Raw genomic sequence first — 22,116 nt, forward strand, 5'->3', positions numbered from 1 at the left:
ACAGGAAACACTGATTGTGTGACTATTTGCAAAGATTTTCCTGCTTTCCATGAAACTTAAGATGCTCTTCTGATGTTCAAATCATCTCAAAACATGCTGGAGAACACGATCATCAGGTAAAACAGCAAATGAAGACACACTTAAGACATTTAGAAATCCCTGCAGTTTTTTCAAATATTATTTTTATTTTTTTGTACTGAAAAAAAAAAAAAATACATATAGCAAACACAGTCTTACTGGTTAACCATTTGTTTTAACCCACAACAACAACAAAAAAAAAAACATTGTTTTATTTTATTTGTATTAATATATATTGTTATTATTGTTGTTTAAAGTCCACAAAATATGATTATCAAAAAACTCTTTAAGGACAAGAGTGGATATAAAATAAAACATTTATCAACTTATTTGTGCCTCTCTACAAGATTTTTCAACATAGCATCCCTCATGTGCATTAATATGAACATATGTTTTAAAAATGATCAAATCAGGTTGGTATAAACCTCACACGAGGCACAGAAATGAGAGCCCTTGCACATTTCACTGTCCCACAACCGGAAGGCAGGAGAGCACCACTGCTGCAAACGCAACCACCAAAACTACATCTAAAATTAGTTTCTTAACTGATGACTGGCTGCGCTTCTTCCCATGACCTCTGCCTCGAAACCATTGCACAACATCTTCCAGGTCATATAGTTTAGGCTCGTATCCCAGCTCTTCCCGTGCCTTACGCATACTGAAATAGTGTGTGACGCCCGTCTTGTAGACCTCAGTACGGGTCAGAAGGGGCTGGAAGTTGTAAATCCGCCCCACGACATGATGAACCATCTCGGTCAGAAAGGCAAAGAGGTAAATAAGCGATATGGGCAGGCGAAGCGTGGGGAACGAGTATCCCAGACCCTCCACCAGAGGCCTAAAAAACTCAAAGTTGTTAACAGGCCTTCCGTCGGAGATAAAATAGGGCTGACCGGCGGCACGATGCTGACTCTTTTCAGTTAAGGCCTGGGCAGCTAACATGTGTGCGGACACTAGATTATCCACATGAACAAACTCCACCAGACTATCAGGATCCCCGTAAACAAACCTAAAGATCCCGTTCTCAATATAACTAACTATCCTAGGCAAGTGTCTTTCCTCACCAGGGCCGTATATACCGGCTGGACGCAGGGCGCATGTTTGTAGCACCCCTGCATTGTTACTCAAAGGCGAACCGTTTGCTTTTAACACATGCATCTCGGCTATAGACTTAGTCCTGGAGTAGTGGTCCGGATGCAGGTGCAAGGGCAAGTAAGGGAGACTCTCATCGCCGTCCTTAATCTCCTGACCTCCAAACACTACGTTGTATGTGCTCGTGTAGACCAAACGAGGGACTGCGTGTGCCACGCAAGCCCTGAGGATGTTCTCCGTCCCCTGTACGTTCACTTCTTCGATGAGTTTCCGATTGAGCTGCTCCCGTCCCGACATCCCGTAGGAGGCGATGTGGAACACGCAGTTCACACCCCGAACTGCTTTCTCTACCTGCGTGTAGTCACGGATATCTGCCCGCATGAATATGACCCCCTCGGGCAACTCTTGGCTCGGTGGTCTCACGTCAAACAGCACAACGCTCGAGGAGGTTTTAAGGAGAGCACAAGCGAGACTGAAAGAGAAATCAGGATAAAGCTTTAAAGTTATAGTTCACCCAAAAATTAATGGTTATGCAGAGGAGTTTGTTACTCATTCAGATTTGGAGAAATGTAGCATTGCATCACTTGATCTGCAGTGAATGGGTGCCGTCAGAATGAGAGTCCGAACAGTTGATAAAAACATCACAATAATCCACAGCACTCTAGAGCTGTATTGGCTTGTAAACAGTGTTTGATCTGTGCATATTTCTCTCCTGATTCAGACCAGACGACTAGATCACTGGAGGAAGCATTATTATGGATTATGGACGTTTTAGCTGGAAGCAATGGGTTAAAAATATCTCAATGGTGGTATTGTTTCTAAAAAACACGCAGCTTTTCATTTCTGATGTTGTTAACTGATGGACTGGATTATTGTGATGCTTTCATCAGCTGTTTGGACTCTCATTCTGACGGCACCCATTCACTGCAGAGCATCCATTGATTAGCAAGTGATGTGAAGCAATGTTTCTCCAGGGGGTGAGTAAATTACAACAATTGAAATTTTTTGGGTGAACTATTCCTTTAATTATACAGTGGGGGAAATGTAAGTTTTAGCATAATGAAAAAAAAAAAGTAAAATTAAAGCAATTGTAAATGTCAACTCAACTTTTTACCAATTAATTGCAGACTTTTGGACCCCACTATATATAACATTTAAATATATATTACACACAAAATGTTTGTAATTCTTTAGAGCTGCTCCATAGCTTTAAAACGTCTGAACTGTGCAACATTCCCACTACTGAACTAAATTGTATCAACACTGAACGGTTTCAAACTGTTGTGTTGTTCTAGAATATAGTATGTGGCGCCATCTAGTGGTGCGTGTAGGTATATATCCCATATACTATGACTGGTGGAAAATAATAAGAAAAGATCACTGAAAGATTGTAAATCGTAAACTTACCGGAATCCAAAATATCCTCCTCCCCCGGTTATGAGGAAGGTCCTGCCTGTTCTGTCGACTTCCATAGTGTTAAAGAAGCAGGGAGAGAGGAATCTGCAGGTGGAAATAAATGATTATGAAAGTCAGATTATGCTACAAACAAATTATGTTTGATGTTCATGCAGACTGTAGAAATAAACGAGCTGGCATGTCAAATCAGAACAGAGCAGAACACAATGTACAAATCACTTTCTTAAATTACTGTGCAGTGTAACATCCATACGAGCATATAAAATAAACACACGCTCTCCGAGATTTAAGAAAGTATGCGCAAAAAACATCTTATGTGTACTGTGAAACGGGTAACATTACACTGCATTCATTTAAACTGAACACATACCTCTACAATCAATCGTGTGTGTGTGTGTGTGTAGCGTCAAAGCGTGCAGTGCACTTCCTAGGAAACGCGTGAATGGGCGGGACGATGAAGTCAAGCGTTTTCATTGGATAAGAGTCAGCTGTGCCTCGCTGTGATTGGCTTAAAAGGAACTCGTCCGACGTCGATTAGGAAGAGATAACAATAAACGCAGCTTTTGAGTTTATAAACAGCGTTTTCTACACTGTGGTTTATAATAGTGTTCCCTTGGTAATACACACCAAATATCGTTAATTCTAGTGTAGTGTAGTCTATTTTTTTGTGTTGTTGCCTGAAAATTATGATTAACAGTCATTTATCCTGCTGTCCAAAAGTTTTTTTTTTTTGCTTGAATTTGATAATCTTGCACATATGTATTAGGCCTAAAAAGCCTATATTCACCATACTTTATACATGCCAAACACAATATCACCAATTTTTTAAAAGCATTATGATTTTTTTTTACAGGTACAGAAATCTGAAAAAATAACTTTTTATTAATTAATAAATCCTTAATAGTATCACAGCCCCCCCCCCCCCCAAAATAAAAATAAAATAAGCAGAACAACTGTTTCCAACAATGAGCTTTCATCAAAGCAACAAATACAATTTTGAAGTATGTTAAAATAGAAAACTATTATTTCAACAATATTACAGTTGATCAAATAAGTGCTGGCTTCAGAAACAAGATACATATTTCAAAATGATTAAAAATAGTAATGTGTGTGCTGTTTAAAACACACTGTTTGTTAGTGCCGATTGTGACTTGCAGCTTTCTGGAGAAATTGTCCTTCAAATAACATCACACTCAGCATCCTGAACAATACCTGTTATGAGTCATATTCCTACAGCAATGCTTTAATAACTCTGTGTGTCATTTTGGCACAGACTATTTCTCATGTCAAGTTGGTGATTAAAGGAAGAGTGTGTGACACTGATGTTAATACACAGCAGAGCATGTTAATAAACTGAGACTCTTATGTATAAGGCTTAAACATTGCCTTCCTTGCTTTCTAATACAAACTTAAACAAATGCATACATAACATATCTGTGTAATATGCAATTACTTGTGTATTTTTTATTATATGTAACAAGTGGTACCTTTCCCCGTTCTTTTCTTCTCTGTTACATCAGTTATTATACTTCACACTTATGGGAAGTAAGCAGAAGAACATTATCATTAACGCTTCGTACAACAACTTAACAAAAAAATAAAAAATAAAAATATCAGTGGCATAAGACAATTTAATTATCTATTATGTAAGATTCTTGTAATGATTGCTTTAATGGTGTTAATCATTTCTGCTTAAATACAGTCATAATCTACTTATATGATTGGTATCATCCGGGAACTGTACAAATTCTGTGGCATATGGGCATTACTTTTTTATTTGTAACAAAGAAACATGCATTTTCTGTAAAGCTGTACTGAAATGTGTATTGTGAAAAGCACCATACAAATAAAATAATTGTATTTGTATTCTAGATATGTATACAACTTATTTGTGTGTGTGTGTGTGTGGGGGTATATATATTATACTGGATCTAAGGTGTCCCAGATCACCCGAATTCACCCTCTGTTTTAATGAATTTCTGTGTAATAATATGTTGATATTATGTAGCCAAGTATTATATGCATAGGCTAAGTTTAGATTTGTTAAAGTTTCTCCTTGTTTTGAGGCAAATTAAAAAATGATTTTAGAATTTGAATGCAAACCGTTTATTTTATTTTTGTATTGTTATTGTTCTTGTGTTTATGATATGCTGTTAATGCGTTTAACAATGGAATAATGACAATGCCTGTTTGTTATTCGAAGGTTTCATATAGTGATTTGAAAAAGTGGGCGTGATTACTGAGCTATATAATCATCAGTGGGCGTGGTCTGGTCAAAGTGGGCGTGAGCGACGCCGTGGGCGCGTGTCGAGGAAGTGGATGAGAGGATGTCCATCGCGGTAGTTTCAGTTTCCACTATGCATTTGACAAGCTAACGCCTCTTTGTTCGTGTCATATCCCGAGGAAGCGATTTCCGTCAAAGCGTGAGCTGCTCTTTGACGGGTTTATTCGCATCTTTCGGTGGATCATATCGACGCTGGTTGGCATCCTGGCACGGAACATGAACACGGCCTCGTTCATCCCGGAGGTTCGAGGACTTCAGACGGAGGAGGTAATGAACTCGGCTGATATATCATGTGAAGTGTTATATCAGTCATAGCAATTCTATGAAACTTCATAAACAGGAGTTGGCTGCCTCAGCTCGCGTGAGATGTGAGGTTGGGTTACTAGTAGCTCTGCTCCACTTTGTGCCATGATAAATGTAACAATTTATTGCACCTATAACTGTCCCATAACCATGTTCGCTTGCGATTAAGAAAGTATGTGTTTGTTTTGGCGATACTGCCATTGTTGTCTTGTGACTTAAGTGGAGTATTGCGTAACGACTTCTGTACCTTATGACGCCATAAACACATCCTATCGATCACATATGGCGTTTATAATGTATTATATTTGTTGTTCATAGCTCTTTTGAATGTGTTTCCATCATATGTGACACACGTTTTGGGATATAATCAATAAACATGTCTTAAAGACATTTAGTGAGAGTCTATGCTATATGCTCACGTACATATTTGGGCAACATGTGTGTTAATGCGAGATGATGTAGTCAATATTTAGGTCTATTTTTTTGGAAGAAGTAGGTCGGCAATTTGAAATGTCTTCCAGGAAAATATACCACAAATATTGATTACGTCATCTTGCATTAATACACATTTTTGGTCAATCAAATGCTCTCTGAAGTAAGGATGCCCCTCCCACTTATGGGTCAGAGCACACTGTATCAACTTCCTGTTTCAGTAGGAAATCCATGTGCAGTCATCTACAGGCAGTTTAATTCTTGGTGTTTATTCTTGCTTATGTAATATTTCTGCTTTCCTTCAGGATGAATCCCGAATCTTAAGGGTGAAAGTCATTGGTGGAATTGGTTTGGCTAAGAAGGACATTTTGGGAGCCAGGTCAGTATTGCAGATATTGCATCATGAAAATGACACTATAACATAAAGGTCGACCGATATAATGGTCAGGCTGTGTCACATTTTGGGTGGATCACAAAAAGTCAGCTAGTGTACAGCACATTTTAAGGACATTTGGCATGGCTGAGTCCACCAGCATCACATTCACATCTTCACGTGCCGTTAGTTTGTTATGAAAACACGAAATCGTTTGTATCCCGCATAATCAAGCTTCCGTTTAAACCGTTATCTGTTTCTAAAAAGATGCTGTGAAAATAATAATTGTTACTTGCATTTCAGCCTTCCTGTGGATTCATGAGCTGCGCCGTGATGTTTATTACTCCTCCGTTTAAGCTAGATCTTCTTTGAAAAATAACAACATTTGGGAGAAAACCAATAATGAAGTCAGCATGAGATTTGCTTTCTGTTGTACTCGTTTGTTCAGTCACATTCAACCATGTCTCGCCTTGTTTTTATTCTGTTTTACATTTCAGAAGTACGATGGATTGCACTTGCAGTTACATTTTGACTGTTAATGATTGTCTTAATAGTTATGTATTTACCATTTATGTAATCTAGTTTTTTTTTATAATACAATGCATTTATACAATGCATGCATTGGGTTATAGATAGATTGAAAGATAGATATAATACAATGCATATGCAGTATTTTGCAGATAAATTGTATTTATAAGCAGCCACATGATAAAGTATTAATGTAATGCATAGTCTGGAGTGAACAGTAGTCTGATGGAAACCTCTCGGTTGTTTCCCGGTTCACTTTGAGGGGTGCTGGTCAGGTGTTTACAGTAGATGGCAGTGTTAGCAGCCGTCCTTGAGGGTACGAACAGATCAGCCGTGCTCACTTTGACCTAAATAACACACAGCTCTAGGAATGCAATCAATATCTGTGCTGAGCGATATCATCTCTCCCTCACTGTAATACTTGCTCGGGCAAGATATTCAGTGAAAACAGTTGAAGGGATTGTGCACTGCTTCCCCCAGAAGTTGCATTTAGGTTAAGTTGGTGAATGGATTTGCTTGATAGTTATGAATACTTGTAATGGTATGTAAAGAAATCTTTAATCACATGACTGCTAATCAGAACATTAGTTGTTGATCACGTCTTGCGATTAACAATGGAAAACCTGAGCGCACTACTAAAATATTTAGTAAAACTTCCTGTATGACTCAAAGATCATGTGTGCTTGTGTGTAATATTTGTTTGTTTTCCTTTCATCCGCAGTGATCCGTACACAAGAATCTCTCTCTATGACCCCATCAATGGAGAAATCACCAGTCTACAGACCAAAACCATTAAAAAGGTGTGTGTGTGTGTGCAGACTCTTTACTGCAGGATTTTGACATTCGATTAAGAGTTGCTTAACATTTCTCTGTCTTTGTTTTAGACATTGGATCCGAAGTGGAATGAGGAATTCTTCTTTAGAGTAAGTGAACAGAGATCATGTTTCTTTCAGCTGGATGGAGCATCTTTGTGAATCTTATAAAAGCTGTCAAGAAATGGCATCTCAATTTTTCAGCAGCACCAGACAGAATTTCTGAAACTGGGGTTCGAGGGTTGATGAAATGCTAAAAATTTATTAAATCAGAAAAGTGTAATATTAAAATAAATATATTATCTTAAATAATAATAATAAATAAATGACTGAAAAAAGATGAGAAAAAAAACTGCAACATGCAAATGTGTTGTTACATTATTGAAATGTTACTTTAAAATCTCAGGGAGACCTAAAGTAAATATTTCAGGAAAAAAAAAAAAAAAAAATTTAGCTGATGCTTTTTTCCAAAGCAATGTAGAAATGAGGAATACAATACGCAATTCAGTATAAAGAGAATTTCCATACATTTAGTTAAATGAAAAATTATTATGTATTATTAAAAACGAAAACTACATTTTATAGTAATACTGCCTCTATGCTGATATAAAAAAAAAAATACTTTCCTACTTTGCTGATCTCTCTGTTCTTCCTTCTCACATTTAGATACTGTTTGTGATTCCAGTACTGTGTTCTTGCGAACTAATATTTAGTTTGGTAATAATAGAAAACGTTATACAATACGGCCTGCTCATATTTCAGCATTGAGAGCCTGTTTCAAAGTTCAAGTGTTTTATAAAACCTTTTTTGCATTTTATATTAATGGACCGTAATGGAGTAATGTTTCTGTGAACAGCCAAAAAACGAAACAGATGATAATGTACAGATGTACAGTCAAAGTTCATGCAGTGCTTTTTTTTTTTAAATCACTGAACAGGAGAGTTGTGTATATACAGTAGGTACAGAAAATAATCAGTTTGTGTTTTATTCAGCTGTATTTATTGTATGACATCCAAGTGAAAGATAAATCACATGCATGTCAGAGAAAAACAAAACAAAAAGAGAATCACTGAGTTGAAAAAAGGATCACCGCCCTCCTAAAAATGACCCGTAAACTCAATCAGCTGAAGCTGATCACCTTCTCAGTTGCACACAAACTTTCAAAGCTTTCCTGGAGCATCTCAGTCCTTGGTAGTGCAACTGAAAAGAAGAGCAGGCAAATATTACAAAGTTAGTAGAGACAAATCCCAACAGACTAAAAACTGTAATTAAAGCAGAAGGTGGTTCAACGAAATACTGACAACACAAGTGAGCTGATCCCTCTTCCAACTCAGTGATTCTGTTTTATTTTTATTTTTCTGACATGTGTTTAATCTTCCACTTGGATGGTGCACTGAGTAAATACAGCTAGATAAAACACAAACTGTGTTTGTCTTCATTTCAGCCTGCGAAGCAACAAAATGTGATTATTTTAAAGGAGGTGATTCTTTTCTATAGCCACTAGTATAGTCTATATAGCCACTAATAGTCTATTGATAAAATGTGTGAAACAAGTCAGCTGAATTCAGTCATGCCCCACATTTAGCCTAAACTGAGGTCTGATAGGGTTATAGAGTGATTCATTTTGTATAATTCCCCCGAAAGAAATTTCAGGGAAATGCATTGGATTCTGAAGATGTGTACAGAAGAGCTTCTTGTTTTTGTTGCTTTTGAGAAGTTTATGTACAAAACAGTGATTTTAATAATTTAATCTGATTATGTATAATTGTACTTCATCATATAGTATGATGAGGGCAGCTTTACTTGTTTTAGAGCAAATCAGTTTTATTGTACAACGCTGATATAATACAGTTTTTTTTAAAGCAGCTTCTCAGTAATAATCAAGAAAAATAACAGATGGAAAACAATGAATTTTATGTTTTTAAATAACATTTTTCTCTAATAGCTGATGAAAAAATGTGACCCTAAAGAGAGCGGTGCAGTCACGTGTTCTGGGGTCAGAGGTCAGGGGTTGAGTTACAGGGTGTGTTTGAGATGAGGAGTGCCTCTTACACTCTGTCCACTTTCCCTGCTGTTATGTGACGCATTTACTGACGCAGTGTGCATATCGCTCTTCTGTAGACATCGCTCAGTTTCTCAGTAAGGACAGAGAGCTGCATGTTCAGATCTCTGGAAACAGCAGTGGCTTGAGAAAAACCCTTAAAGATGTTACAAAGACTCGTCAATAATTCATTTCAAGCATACTGAAGATTAAACACACATATATTCTTAGAAAAGTAGTTTAACTCATGATATGAGATGTTCAAAAAAAAGTGCATCTTAAGTTTCAACGAGTCACATGGTCAGTGTTTTTGTGTTTGTGTGAAAAGTGACTTAGAAATAGTGCAGAATCTGAAGTATTTCTTATTTGTTTTACATGCCTGTTTTTTGTGTGAATAATATCAAAACCATTGTTATTTCCAGGTGCACAAAACCAGTGCACCTGGAAGTGTGGTTTTAAACTTTTGTTCCATGCTGTATATTTGTGAAAAATATATTCTGTCGATTTTTTTTTTTTCATGCATAAAAGTGTCTACTGTATCTGATATTTAGTGCATGAATCAACCAGATTCAGACTTATATGTGTTACTGACCGCTGGTCCAAATACCAACACGGGGACTTCATGAAATGCTAAATGAAACTCACTGACCATTTACAAGCCTAAAGTCAAAGGTTATGAATTGAGGAAGAACAGACTCTCTGTCTTGTAGTGAGACATCTTTTATTTTAGGTATGCGAAAAGTCCTTTTATGAACATTAATGTATATATTCACTTATTCTACTTGTCTTTTTTTAATCTGCCACAGGTGCATCCTAGGAAACATCGTCTTCTGCTGGAAGTGTTTGATGAAAATCGTTTGGTATGTACATGAATGCATTTATTTACTGTGATGTCAGACAAATTAGTTAGAGATGTTTTTACATTACTGTTCAAATGTTTAGAGTCAGTAAGATTTTTTAAAGGTTTTTTTTAAAGAAGTCTCTTCTGCTCACCAAGGCTGCATTTATAAAAAAAAAAAAAAAAAAAAAAAAAGTAATTCAAAGCTTTTTAATTCTATTTTAATATATTTTAAATAGTATTTTATTTCTGTGATGCACAGCTGTATTTTCAGCATCATCCTCCAGTCTCCAGTGTCACATGATCTTCAGAAATCATGAAAATATGATGATTTACTGCTCAAGAAACATTGAAAACATTGCTCTGCTTCATATTTTTGTGGAAACAGTGATAATTTTTTAATGAAATACCGGTAGTCCAAAAGACCAGCATTTATTTGAAATATACATTTTTGCAACATTTTTAAATGTCTTTATTTCAATGCATCCTCTGCTGAAAATTTTTTTTTTAGGTTGTGAAATACATTCTTTGTCCGGTTTGCTATTGAAGTATCAAAATTAGCGTTACGTATAATTTCTGCATCCCAAATGGCATTGCAATCTGCTTTTTTTGAGTTTCCTGATAAAGAAATATTGACTTAACTAGTAGCATCAGATCGAGGCAGGTCTGCTTGTTTGGCTTTACAATGGTAGACGTGTTAGATGGTAATGAACTCTTACACGGTTCAGCAGTCTCAAATATATTCAGCTTGTTAGTGTTGGGTTCCGGTCTGTAAATTCAGCTGGGTGTCAATGTTTAATGAATGAACAGAGATGCCTTTTTGCCGGTAGCCACCTTAAAGCTCAGGTCATGGAACTGAAATTTACCTTTGGGTGTTGTTAAACATGAAAAGTAACTGCTCTAAAAAACACATAAAAGTGAATGAGGCGTGACTGTGTTCTCTCCGTCACACGCTCTACGCTCCTCCCTGAATAATGAGGAAGGTTAAACAAACGCTTGCATAAAAGACCCAGTGTTCAAGTAAGAACAGCAACTCTTGAAAAGACAACAAACCGCAGTCGCCCTCCTGCATGTGACAGATAGGTTAACCCAGTTACTGGGTGTAAGAAAAACTGGTATGTCATTGCTAGAATGTGTTCGCTGGCATGAGCCAAGCATGCATGCTATTTCTGTCTCCTGAGGAATGTGGTAACTCACAGAAAGTATGACAAATCAGATCTCTTTTTGTGGAAAACATTTGTAGGCTTGTGACTAGGGATATGTCAGTATCAACATTTTCCTGTTGTGATTAATTGCTCATGCTATTATCACGGTAAACGGTATTATCACGGTATTGGAATGTAGTTTGGTCATAATACAGTATAACAGGGTAAATAACTTTTTTTTTATAAGAACGAAAATAAATGAACATTTAAATACAGAAAGATATATAAAGTTAAACATTGCACACAGATTAAAGTGCAAAAGAACTAAAAAGGCCAACAGGTATCACTTTACACAATGAGCAATAGCTACATTTGCTACAGAAGTTATTAATCTTTGTTAAAAAATACTTAAATACTTAATCTTTGTTCATGTTAGCTCATTAAATAACACAGTTGCAACTTTAGATTTTAACAACATGTTATTAAATATTGGAATACCTAAGATTAATGAATGTTCAGAAGAACTGTTAACTAATGAAGCCCTAATGTAAAGTGTGAATTGATAGTAAAGAATCAAAACACTTTCAAACTAAATCTAGAGCATGTTGTTGTCCAGATTAAAATAAAATAAAAAGTTTGAAAGTAAATTTTTAAAAAGTTTAAAATTAAGTATTTGGCTCTGTAATGAACACCATAGAATACAACAATCTGAATGTCTATTTAAAATGATTTAAATATGTTTTAGAAAGTAGCACAGCTGCTTTATTTATGGGGTTTCCAAGGTAAGGGCTGCATTTTCTGCAGTTTAGCGCCATCTGCTGTCAGAGAGTGAATGTGTTTTCATTCAGCGCTTCTCTCACGTGTTCCTCCGTGTGCTACTCATGGCAGCATACAGCTGTGTTGTGCATTTTGACCAGATGATGGGAATACTATTCTTAAAATGCATTCCAAATTATGAATAATTTGTAAATATATAATTATACACAGTATGTAGAAGTGCCAACGATAACAATATCATGCATATTCATTACCGTGATATATGGCATTACCGAATACCGGCACATGTCTACTTGTTGTTTCTTCTATGGTCAATCTCACTTCATTTTTAATTTGAAATGCACGCAATTAACTTAGTTTTTGTTTTAGAATTCCAAAATCCTAAAACATTATTTCCAAGTGCACAAAATGCAGAAATCCCTGATTCTGTCTAACTTCTATTGCATTGGGATTTGAAATCTGTGCAATTCCCCTTAATCTTTTTTTTTTTTTGCATTCCAAAATCCTAAAACTTTGTTCATTTCCAAGTGCATGAGATGCAGAAATCCCTGATTCAGTCTCACTTCTATTGCATTACAATTTGAAATGCATGCAATTGCCCCATTCTTTTTTTCCTAACACTGTTAATTTCCAAGTCCACAAAATGCAAAAATCCTTGATTCAGGCTGACTTATATTTATTTTTTATTCATTTAACCAAGATGATTCCCTGTACTGGTCCAGTGCACTGTGGTTACTGCAATTACCCCTGATTGATGAGATGGCATTTCTCTTTGACAGAAGCATGGTCTTAAATATATTCGGGTATCAGATGACACATGATGTGATGTGGCACATGTCCTCCATATGTGAGCTGGCACAACAAGCTCAGTATTCGATTTGGAGGCACTCTTTAGGAACAAACAGGCTCGATTCCCTCTGCTGCTTTCAAATTTGTAGATGAAGCTATCATGCATTTAACGCATGCATGGCTGGAAGTGCAGAAATAAGCCAAATGCTCACTTCGTAACACCCTGTTCTCTACATATCTCCAAAGCACTGTATGTGAATGATGTCGAGAAAGCTTTAAATGATGCCAAACCTTGTTCCTCTTTATTTCCTGTAACTCTATCCAGTTGGGGTAAAAATATTAGCAGGGGTGCTGCTTTACAAGAAACTTTAGACACTGGGCTGCTACTGCTGTAGAAGGAGGTGGCAGAGTCGAGGTTGGCTAGAACAGGGGCGAGCTGTTCCTCCTCCATCCTGGCATTCACGCAGATTGTTGTTTTTTGCACTGGGGAGACCAACAGCTGGGGGAGGGATAGGAACACGTGCCTTAATCATCACTTGCAATCTACAGAAGGCACAACGGAGGGACTACAGAGGACTGGCATAGGGTTTTCTTTGCAGATCTCTCAATTCGCCGGTATCCTTCCGAGGACTAGAGCTGTTAATCATGGTGTGTTTGACTTGTCATAGTTCTTAGCTTCAGAGGAGCTTCGGGAGGAATGCCGCGTGTCACTGCTGCTATTTTTGCAATGTGCAACCACTAATGGTTGGAATCGCAGAACGGGACCAGGAGCAGTTGCTTTTTGCTGCTTGTTTTCCACTTGTTTGTTTTGGGCTTGCGATGTCCTGCGTCCCACCGGATCCCTGGAAAGCCTGACTTCATGGCACGACAACTGCGACTGCATTTTGCTTCACGGAGAAGCAACACTGATCCGCTGTCGGATACTTGCAGCGGTCATGCAGAGGAAAGTGGGCTCACAAATGCCGGCCGTAGCTCCAGCGAGGGCCTGGTGCAGAGTTCCCTCCGCATGAAGGTGACTCCAGGACAGCTGGCTCTGGCTTTGCCACCCTTGTCACCAGAGTACAGTAATTTACAGCGGAACTCCACCGTATTCATCCCTAAGGTGAATGGGAGCAGGAAAAGCATGCTGCAGATCTCCTTGCAGCCTTGTGGAGGAGACGGAGAGCTCGCCAGCTGCGAGAGCGGAAACGGAGATGGAGGTTCCTGCAGCAGCAGCACCACGAGCGATGCTGGTTACTGCAGCAGCAACAGCATATTCGAAGCGGACGTCCCGGATCGCAAGCCGATCTCTCGGCGGAAGGCGAGGGTACCTTTGCGGCGCTGCTCGTCCTTAGTGATTTTCCCGCAGAGCCCATGCACCACGCCGCCCGCGTCCCCCGTCAGTCCGGTAGCATCTCCAATGATTCCTCCTCTGCCTCCATCTGCACGAAGTTCCTTTCAGACCTCTCATCAGATGCAGCTGTCCAGCATTGATGCATTGCACGATGACACGGCCAAGGGATCCGTTGCCACTGCAGTTAATGGTCTGCGGCTGTCCAAAACCAGTACGTCGTCAGAAAACAGGGATGCCAAACCCATAGTGCATTTCAGTGTACCACCAGAACAACCGCCTGGACCAGAGCGAACGGAAAGACACTCCAGCGTTTTATTGCACTTTGCAAACCAGCGACCTCTTCCCTCAGGGAAAGGAAGTTCGGCCAAAACAAAGTTTAACATTGACACTTCCCAACCCCTCAAGGGCCCACAAACCAACAACGTCACAGAGCCCCAGAAAGCGAAGCTTTTCCGGAGCACCTCATCCTGCATGCTCCCAAGTGGAAGGGCTTCGTCGACGGAAAGAAGACATGACACTTTTCCGACTTGCGGTAATTTGGATAAATCCTCAAGAAAAGGGTCGCATCGCACTCTTCAGAGGAGTATTTCTTTGGAGGTACCCTATGCGAACGCTGAGATTTCTTGTCACGTTTCAAATGCTGCAGATGTGGACACCAAAAACGGCACTCCGCACGTACACATCCGTGTTTCTCACGGCACAGGTGCAAGAACATCAAACACTCTGCAGAACAATGGCATTAACAACGAAACGCATCATGCTGCAACCTGCACGGAGAGAAATGCTACAGTAAGATTCTCCATCTATTAGAAGTAAAAAATTAGAATGCACGTTCATTAACTCGGTTTTATCTTGCACTTTTAAGCTTGCAAATTTAATGCAAATAATGTTTCGCCCTGGAATTGCATTAAAATGTATTTGTAAAGCTGTGTATGTTCCCAATGAATAGCTTTCTTGTCCCTGAATAGTTGAGATGTTTGAACATTTTTTAGTGACTGAGCAAATATGTACCATAATTATTCAGGATGTTGATCCTGCATGCAATGCTTTCCTTTTAAAGTTTAAAGATCTGCAGATATGCATAATTTTAGCATGGGTTTGGGATTATGAAATAATTCAATTAATTACTGTCTATAATTTATATTTTTGTGTTACTCATATATGCAAAAATCCCTTTAGGCAGGTGGGCTTATAGACAAGCATTTTACAAATGCATCGTAGTTAAACCAGTTACATGCATGTCTTACTTTAGAGGCTTTTTTTATTATGCATTTTATTTTTACACAAATCACAATGAACACTGCATTTACCTTAGGGATCATTTCTATTTAGGCAGATTGGCTTATACACAAGCACTTTAAAAATGCAAAGTAGATAAGCTAGTTGCATGCATGCATCTCACATTTTAGAGTTTTTTTTTTTTCAGTTTTTATTCATTTGTAAATACTTTGATTTTGAGTGATAACCGAATTAATTTACCTCTAGGATCTTTCCCATTTAGACTTATAGACATGCACTTTAAAAATGCATTGTGGCTAAACCAGTTGCATGCACGTCACATTTTAGAGGCTTTTCCAGTTTTTATTAATTTGTTTTCACACTGAGGGATCACTGTATGTATTTACCTCTGGAATAATTATAGACCGCGGTGCCTAAGCCTTCCCAGCCCTAAGGCTATAAATACACAGCTTTCTGCTTGACTCCAGTTAGTCTGGCCGAGTACCACGCCGGCCAGCTCTCAGGATTCAGCATGATATGCAGGGGCTGCACATGGCTGTCCATCAGCTGTTGGGCCAAAGGCCAGCTGATGGGGGAGAAGAAGAGAGTCAGGGAGACGGGGGCCAAATAATGTGATTCCTTTGCAGTAAAGGATAACATGTTCGCTGCCCAGCGGGTGCCTACTTAGCTGTTGGTATGTTTTCAGAGCATCAGGTGTCTCGCTCACTGCACTGATTTCATTTTCACTCATTCTCTTTGCTTTTGATTTTACAGTGTGTTAGAAACAGGTCACGCAAGCAATTACCAGCGCTGTTACCTTTAATTATGTAATCTACAGTAATCTAAATTCAGGGCTGTAATTTCAATCTACTGGTTGTCTGTGCATCCCATTTGTGATGTTCATACACTTATAGTTCTTCTACTTTGGGTAGCTACAGCAAGACAATACAATATGATATCATTCACTCCATAGTTGCATGCAATATTCTGCACTAAAGTAAGTTATCATGGATCTTGTGTAACAAAATGATGGTCCAGGATTATACCTGGGATCAGTTTTCCACAGAAACAGAGCTTGTGCTGGGGCCAAAGGATCTGGGAACCTCTGAAAGTAATTTGAGTCGGTGTGTTTATGTTATGAGCTGCTTTAGATTCAACAGACAGATTGTATCTACTGTACACATGAGACATTCAACTCATGGCAACGTCTTAAAATATTATAAATGTGTATAAACTGAAAACACTGTGTATATTTATTAGGTATATATAAATACACAAACAAACTTGTGTGTATATATTTAAAAAATGTAAATGTGTGTGTGTGTGTATACGTGTGTACATAAAAAATATACACAGACACACATATATTATGTAAACAAAAACTTTTATTTTGGATGCATTGAATCATTTGACAGCACTAATAAAAATTATTTAAATACTTAAAGTAAACCAATTTCATTTATTAAAATAGTTAAAATAATTAACTTTGTATTTCCCGAACAAATATATAGATTTGTTTGTTTATTTTACTGATTAATAGCAATTTCCTAGCTTTTGTACCTGATGTAAAATTCTAATATTTAAATATTTATTACTTTTTAAGTTTTAAAACATTTCTTTAACTTTTCTAGGTCTAGATATCCACTAGGTGTGGCACTATATAAAAATAATTATACATTATAATTATAAGTGAAATAGTTACCTATAGTAAACTAGTTAAAATAATTAAAATGTCTGTTATTATTATATAAATTGTTTACTAATAGCAATTTCTCAGCAATATTTGATTTTTTTTATTTTTAATGTAATTTACATTTTTTTTTTTCAGATTTTAATACATTCCTTGTCTTTTTTCATATATCCAGGTTTTTCAGTAACCTACCCTGACTCTTAAAAAAAAGAAAATAATAATAATAATAATTATTTATTTATTTATTTTGGAACTAAATAAATTAAGAAATATGATGTTACGGATTGCATTTTCGTTTTTAGCTAAATTTTTCTTTGTCTATTTCTTCGTCATCGTGTGATTCCCTGGTTCAGAACCACTGGTTTAAACGGACTTGAAGGATAAAGTATTGATTGTTCAGAAAGCTGTTTTTAATCCTGTCTCCAGGTCCAGACTGAACAGTCTTTTCTGCTGTAGACATGTGTAGAGCAAGTCCAGATTGGGGCTCAGGTCTAACTGTAGATCACAGTTTTTACAGTTTCCCGCATAAGGACACTGTCACACCTTGCGCACGCAGACGGGAATGATAAACACTTTACTGTGTGACCTCTGCCAAAGGTCAATGCACTCAGCAGCGCTCCTAAAGAGCTGTCAGATGTGTGTGTGTGTGTGTGTGTGTGTGTGTGTGTGTACGAGTGCCGGGGGGTTTGTTGGTGTGTGAATAATGTGTTGTGTTTTTCCACAGTGCTTTCTGTGCTTGATTAGCTCTTATCAGTCAACAGCGCAGCACTTGAAAATAATTAGATCTCTCTCTGTAAAAGCTGCTTGATTGTGACTTTGTACTCGTTCCTGATCTTTTGTGCGCAACTCACTACATTGCATTTAGAAATAAATCTTCATAATCTTTCATTGAAATGCAATTAGGCTGCTGTTGTAAGTAATTCAGCCCTTCTACAATGTATATTAATTTTTTAATAGTCATGCAGCAATTTAATTCTGGTTAATATATTGCAAATGGCTGTGTCATTTTAGTCACATTTAATATTTCAATGCAAAATGCATCACATTTATGGAAATAAAGAGAGTTGTGAATGCCCTTTAATGTTAACTTAATATTTTAAAATTAAATCTTTACAGCCATTGTCATACCTGCAAATCAAAACTGATGTTTTGGATTATTATGCTTGAAAGTCTTGAACGACTGGGATTCATTTGCTTATATTGTGCAGGGTTTTCTGCATACAGTGTTTTTTTATGAGGCCACTGGATGGACAACAAACTCTGTCCTTTCAGTTTGACATGAAACGTCTCCGGAAAGGTCAAAAATGAGCACAATCTTTGTTCAATGTGAACGTGAGGAAATGTTTGTCAGGTGTTTTGCAGAGGTTAATCGACAGTCACGCTCCACTTGTAGCAGAAAATGGTTCACTTTGAGCCTCCTTTATTAAGTTTCTTCAAACGTTTGGCATCATTTAACGTTTTCCTTCTCATTACTGGGGCAAACGGGGCTGATTGTATGCAGATAGTTGGACAACATTTTTCCAGTTTTGCCTCGCTAACATGTTTACGGTAGTATACCTGCTATATTATACTCTTGCAAACTATGCCAGCATTCTGGCAATTCTGTATTGTGCTATACTATAATATACTGCAGTACTATTACTGCTTATTTATTTTGTTTATTACATATATACTGTATGTAAATTCACACACAAATAAAATACAGTTTCAAAGCCATTAAAAAATGATTTAATATACAAATGAATTATGCGTTTTTATAAAACACTGTAATCATGCAGTAATTTGTTTTTCGTATCTAGTTTAACTCCTTAACTGTCACCCCCCATTTTTTTTAATAAAGTGCACTATCCAAACTAAAATTGCTGTAATTTATGAACACTTTGGAATATAAACATAAGGTTGGTCTCTTTTTAAAGAAGAAAATTAGCAGATTTTTTTCAAAAACATTGAGTATCAAAAGTTTATAGAAGTTTAAATGTACTATAAATAATATGCGCTATATTAATTTGATTTGATTTTCATTTATTTCATTTATAAATATTTTACATACCAGGTTTTACTCTAAAATTGGTATAAAATTAAAGCCTTGTGTCTAAATAAGTTATGTTATAAATTTGAAGTTGATATGAAAAAAATGTAGGTTCCTGTGAGATTTTATTTAGGGCGTCATACCACACACAGCCACTGGGAGTCATCAAAACTATTTTGAATTTTGCATAATGATTTTTTCTCTGGATTTCTCTGTGAATTTTACTTCTATCTTAAAATAACCACCAAATATGAAATCCTGAGACTCGGACCTTTCCGATGATATGTTTGTTGCCAAAATTATAAAAAAGTTTGGTTCTAGAAGACCGTAATGCATTTTGTTTTATGACACTTGGCCCTGCCCACTAATTGGGAGGAGACCGCCATTAGATTTTAAAGTACCATTTCCATGGTAAAGCAATGTCCGATTTCAAAATGGTTTCCACAGGATGAATCTTGGGCTTCTAAGCTTTCAAATGATACATGATTTATGATTATTACTAAAAGATTTTATAGAGAAAAAGACAACAACAAAAAAGAGTGCCAAGCGTCCCACAGGTGGGACGGTGACAGTTAGGGGGTTAATACCTGAGATCTGGTGCCCGGCGGAGTGGCAGAACCGCTCTGTGGTTTGACCCGAATACAGAACAAACAGGAATATGTGATGCTGGTCTTAAGAACGAGGGAAGATGTGTGTTTTAGTCATCATCATGGCTTTATAAGTGCTGTAAAATCCTAAATGACTATTTGATAACGAGTAAGTCATTTGCAAGGGACTAATACATTGGACACGTTTTAGCACAAGGTCAATCGTTATTTTGTTCTGCCCTTACTACCATAAAACGATACATCTGACAGCTTTCTGAACACTGAAGGCATTTACGCCTTATTTAGGTGACGTGTGTTTAAATTGTCATATTGTTTCGGTTAGCGTAATGACAGTGTGTGTATAAAACGTGGTTTAAAATGTATTTAAAAGGCTTCATGGAAGCCAGCCGTTGAAATAAACAGCAGCAGCTGGAAAAGGTTTGAGGAAGGGAATGATTTTGTTACGAAAACAAACTCTCTCTCTTTCTCGTTCCCTTTGTTTTCCCTCTCTCGCAGGCTACTTTTACCTTCACTCTATTTGTGCTCCTCGCTCACAGTCTGAGGGATAGACCACGGGGAAGTCTACCTTTTATTAAACTTTGTTTATATATAACACATCTATTTATATCTCTGGAAACAATGAGCTCACTGTACAGACTCAGATTCACATTACACACTGAGCTTTATGTCTGATTCAAGTGTTAGAATTCACTTACAGTGATTTGCAGTAGATGAACCCCTGTGTGTGTGTGTGTGTGTGTGTGTGTGTGTGTGTGTCTGTCTGTGTGTGTTATGAAGGTCTGCTTTGATATGAAGCAGTGTTCAAATTAGGGTGTTGTATGGGTCTGTGATTATTGAAAACATTTTTTTTATTATTTTCGTGGGATTTTTCGTTAACGATATTAAAAACATTTTGTGCATTTTTATGCTGGTACCTTGACTGGTTTAGTTTTTTCATGGATAAATGAATATGACACTAAAACCACTAGTAGGTGGAGACAGGTCCCTGTTTTAAATGAGTGATTCATTGAATCATTTATTCAAACGATTGGTTTAAAGCAGCTGATTCAATGTGCAAGTGGAATCTTGATGAATGGATTGTTGAGTCATTGACTTCAATGATTAGTTCAAAAACAGATCCATTCAGGAACGAAACCCTGAGACATGCAAATGTTCTGATAAGGCTATTTTCGTTGGCAAAATAGAAAAAAGCAGACAATATTGTGACTGAAATATAACTTGTTTAATATTAACTTTTAGTTTTTTGATCTGTTGTATAAAAATGATATCTTATTTATGATGGCGCCCTCACTAACATTCAGGAAAGTGTGGCATGCTTGCATGTATCATGTTACTTAACCATATCGTATCTTATGAATATAAAGAACAAAAGGCTATGCAGAGAGATTTTTTTGCTTTCATAAGTTGAATTATAGAGGCATCTATAATTGACTCTGTCATGCTTTTAATGCTTTTGGACTCTCAAGAAGTGTTTTTGTTTGTTTTTTGATGTAAGATGTAAGAAGAGTGATGGTTTCAGAATCCTGCATGCTGTGAGCAGATAAACCCTTTAAGATTGGCACCGATTTATCGGCTAATAATCGGCCCGATTATTTAAAAACAGCAGATGATCAGGGTTGACTATGTTCTGTTAATCGAAAGGGGATGGAAAAACATGTCACTTCAGGGCTATCCAAATTAAATCAATAATAATGCATTAACGCAGCGCCTTTATCGCAGGTTAGCTGTAGTTCAAGCAAGGGTTGCCAGATCCACAGGTTTCCCTTCACTTAACATTTTTTTACATACCTCTCATCCAATAATCACCAAGAGATTTGTGGTTTGTTACTTCTGACAAAACCTGTAAAAAAAATGTTTAATTCACATTATAAATGTGGTATTGAGACTCAAAAGAATGTAATATATACTACTCTATATTATGTACCAAATAATAGGACTCCTATATAGTTTACAGCATTAGTTGGGAGAGTTTTTTTTTCCCATGAGAGACCTAAACTGTATCTGTTGCAGCAGATATCACTCTGAATAATCGGCTATCGGATGAGAAATATAGTATCGGTTTATCTCTTATTGCGATTGATGTCAGACAAGCTCAGTATAATAGTTTTTGTTAATTTTTTTTGTTTATTTTTCATGTGTTATGTCCAGTTGTTTCTGTGACCGAATCTCTGACAGGTGTGTTCTGTGTTTTCTTGATTTTCTGCAGACGAGGGATGACTTTCTCGGACAAGTGGATGTTCCTCTGCACCAGATCCCTGTGAGTGTTTCTCATCATTATATTTAGTGTGTTTTGTTGAAGCTGCTGATTTGTATCGTCATTAATGTAGGTGTTA

At 37.1% G+C, this 22,116-nt stretch overlaps 2 protein-coding genes across 5 annotated transcripts in view; one reads left to right on the forward strand and one right to left on the reverse strand.

Annotated features, from left to right (window-relative positions):
- Positions 1–265: 265 nt before the first annotated feature.
- On the reverse strand, positions 266–3,047 carry sdr42e1 (short chain dehydrogenase/reductase family 42E, member 1). The gene is made up of 3 exons (XM_026230501.1): positions 2,954–3,047; positions 2,575–2,667; positions 266–1,639 (listed from the first exon to the last, which is right to left on the reverse strand). The coding sequence occupies exons 2-3, from the start codon at positions 2,637–2,639 to the stop codon at positions 541–543; spliced, it is 1,164 nt and encodes a 387-aa protein (XP_026086286.1). The 5' UTR covers positions 2,640–2,667; positions 2,954–3,047; the 3' UTR covers positions 266–540.
- A 1,826-nt stretch (positions 3,048–4,873) lies between these two features.
- Positions 4,874–22,116, forward strand: part of LOC113061416 (E3 ubiquitin-protein ligase NEDD4-like) — a 33,993-nt gene continuing 16,750 nt past the window's right edge. For 2 of the 4 annotated variants that reach the window (XM_026230504.1, XM_026230505.1), the window contains exons 1-6: positions 4,874–5,134; positions 5,908–5,981; positions 7,225–7,303; positions 7,388–7,426; positions 10,163–10,216; positions 21,990–22,040. In XM_026230504.1, the coding sequence (XP_026086289.1) occupies positions 5,084–5,134; positions 5,908–5,981; positions 7,225–7,303; positions 7,388–7,426; positions 10,163–10,216; positions 21,990–22,040 (348 nt within the window). In that variant the 5' untranslated portion in view covers positions 4,874–5,083. Of the gene's footprint in view, positions 5,135–5,907; positions 5,982–7,224; positions 7,304–7,387; positions 7,427–10,162; positions 10,217–13,739; positions 15,028–21,989; positions 22,041–22,116 lie in introns of those variants that run through there. The other 2 variants (XM_026230502.1, XM_026230503.1) reach the window with 1 other exon arrangement.

Source organism: Carassius auratus, chromosome 43 (genome assembly GCF_003368295.1).
Source record: "Carassius auratus strain Wakin chromosome 43, ASM336829v1, whole genome shotgun sequence".
Lineage (NCBI taxonomy): Eukaryota > Metazoa > Chordata > Actinopteri > Cypriniformes > Cyprinidae > Carassius > Carassius auratus.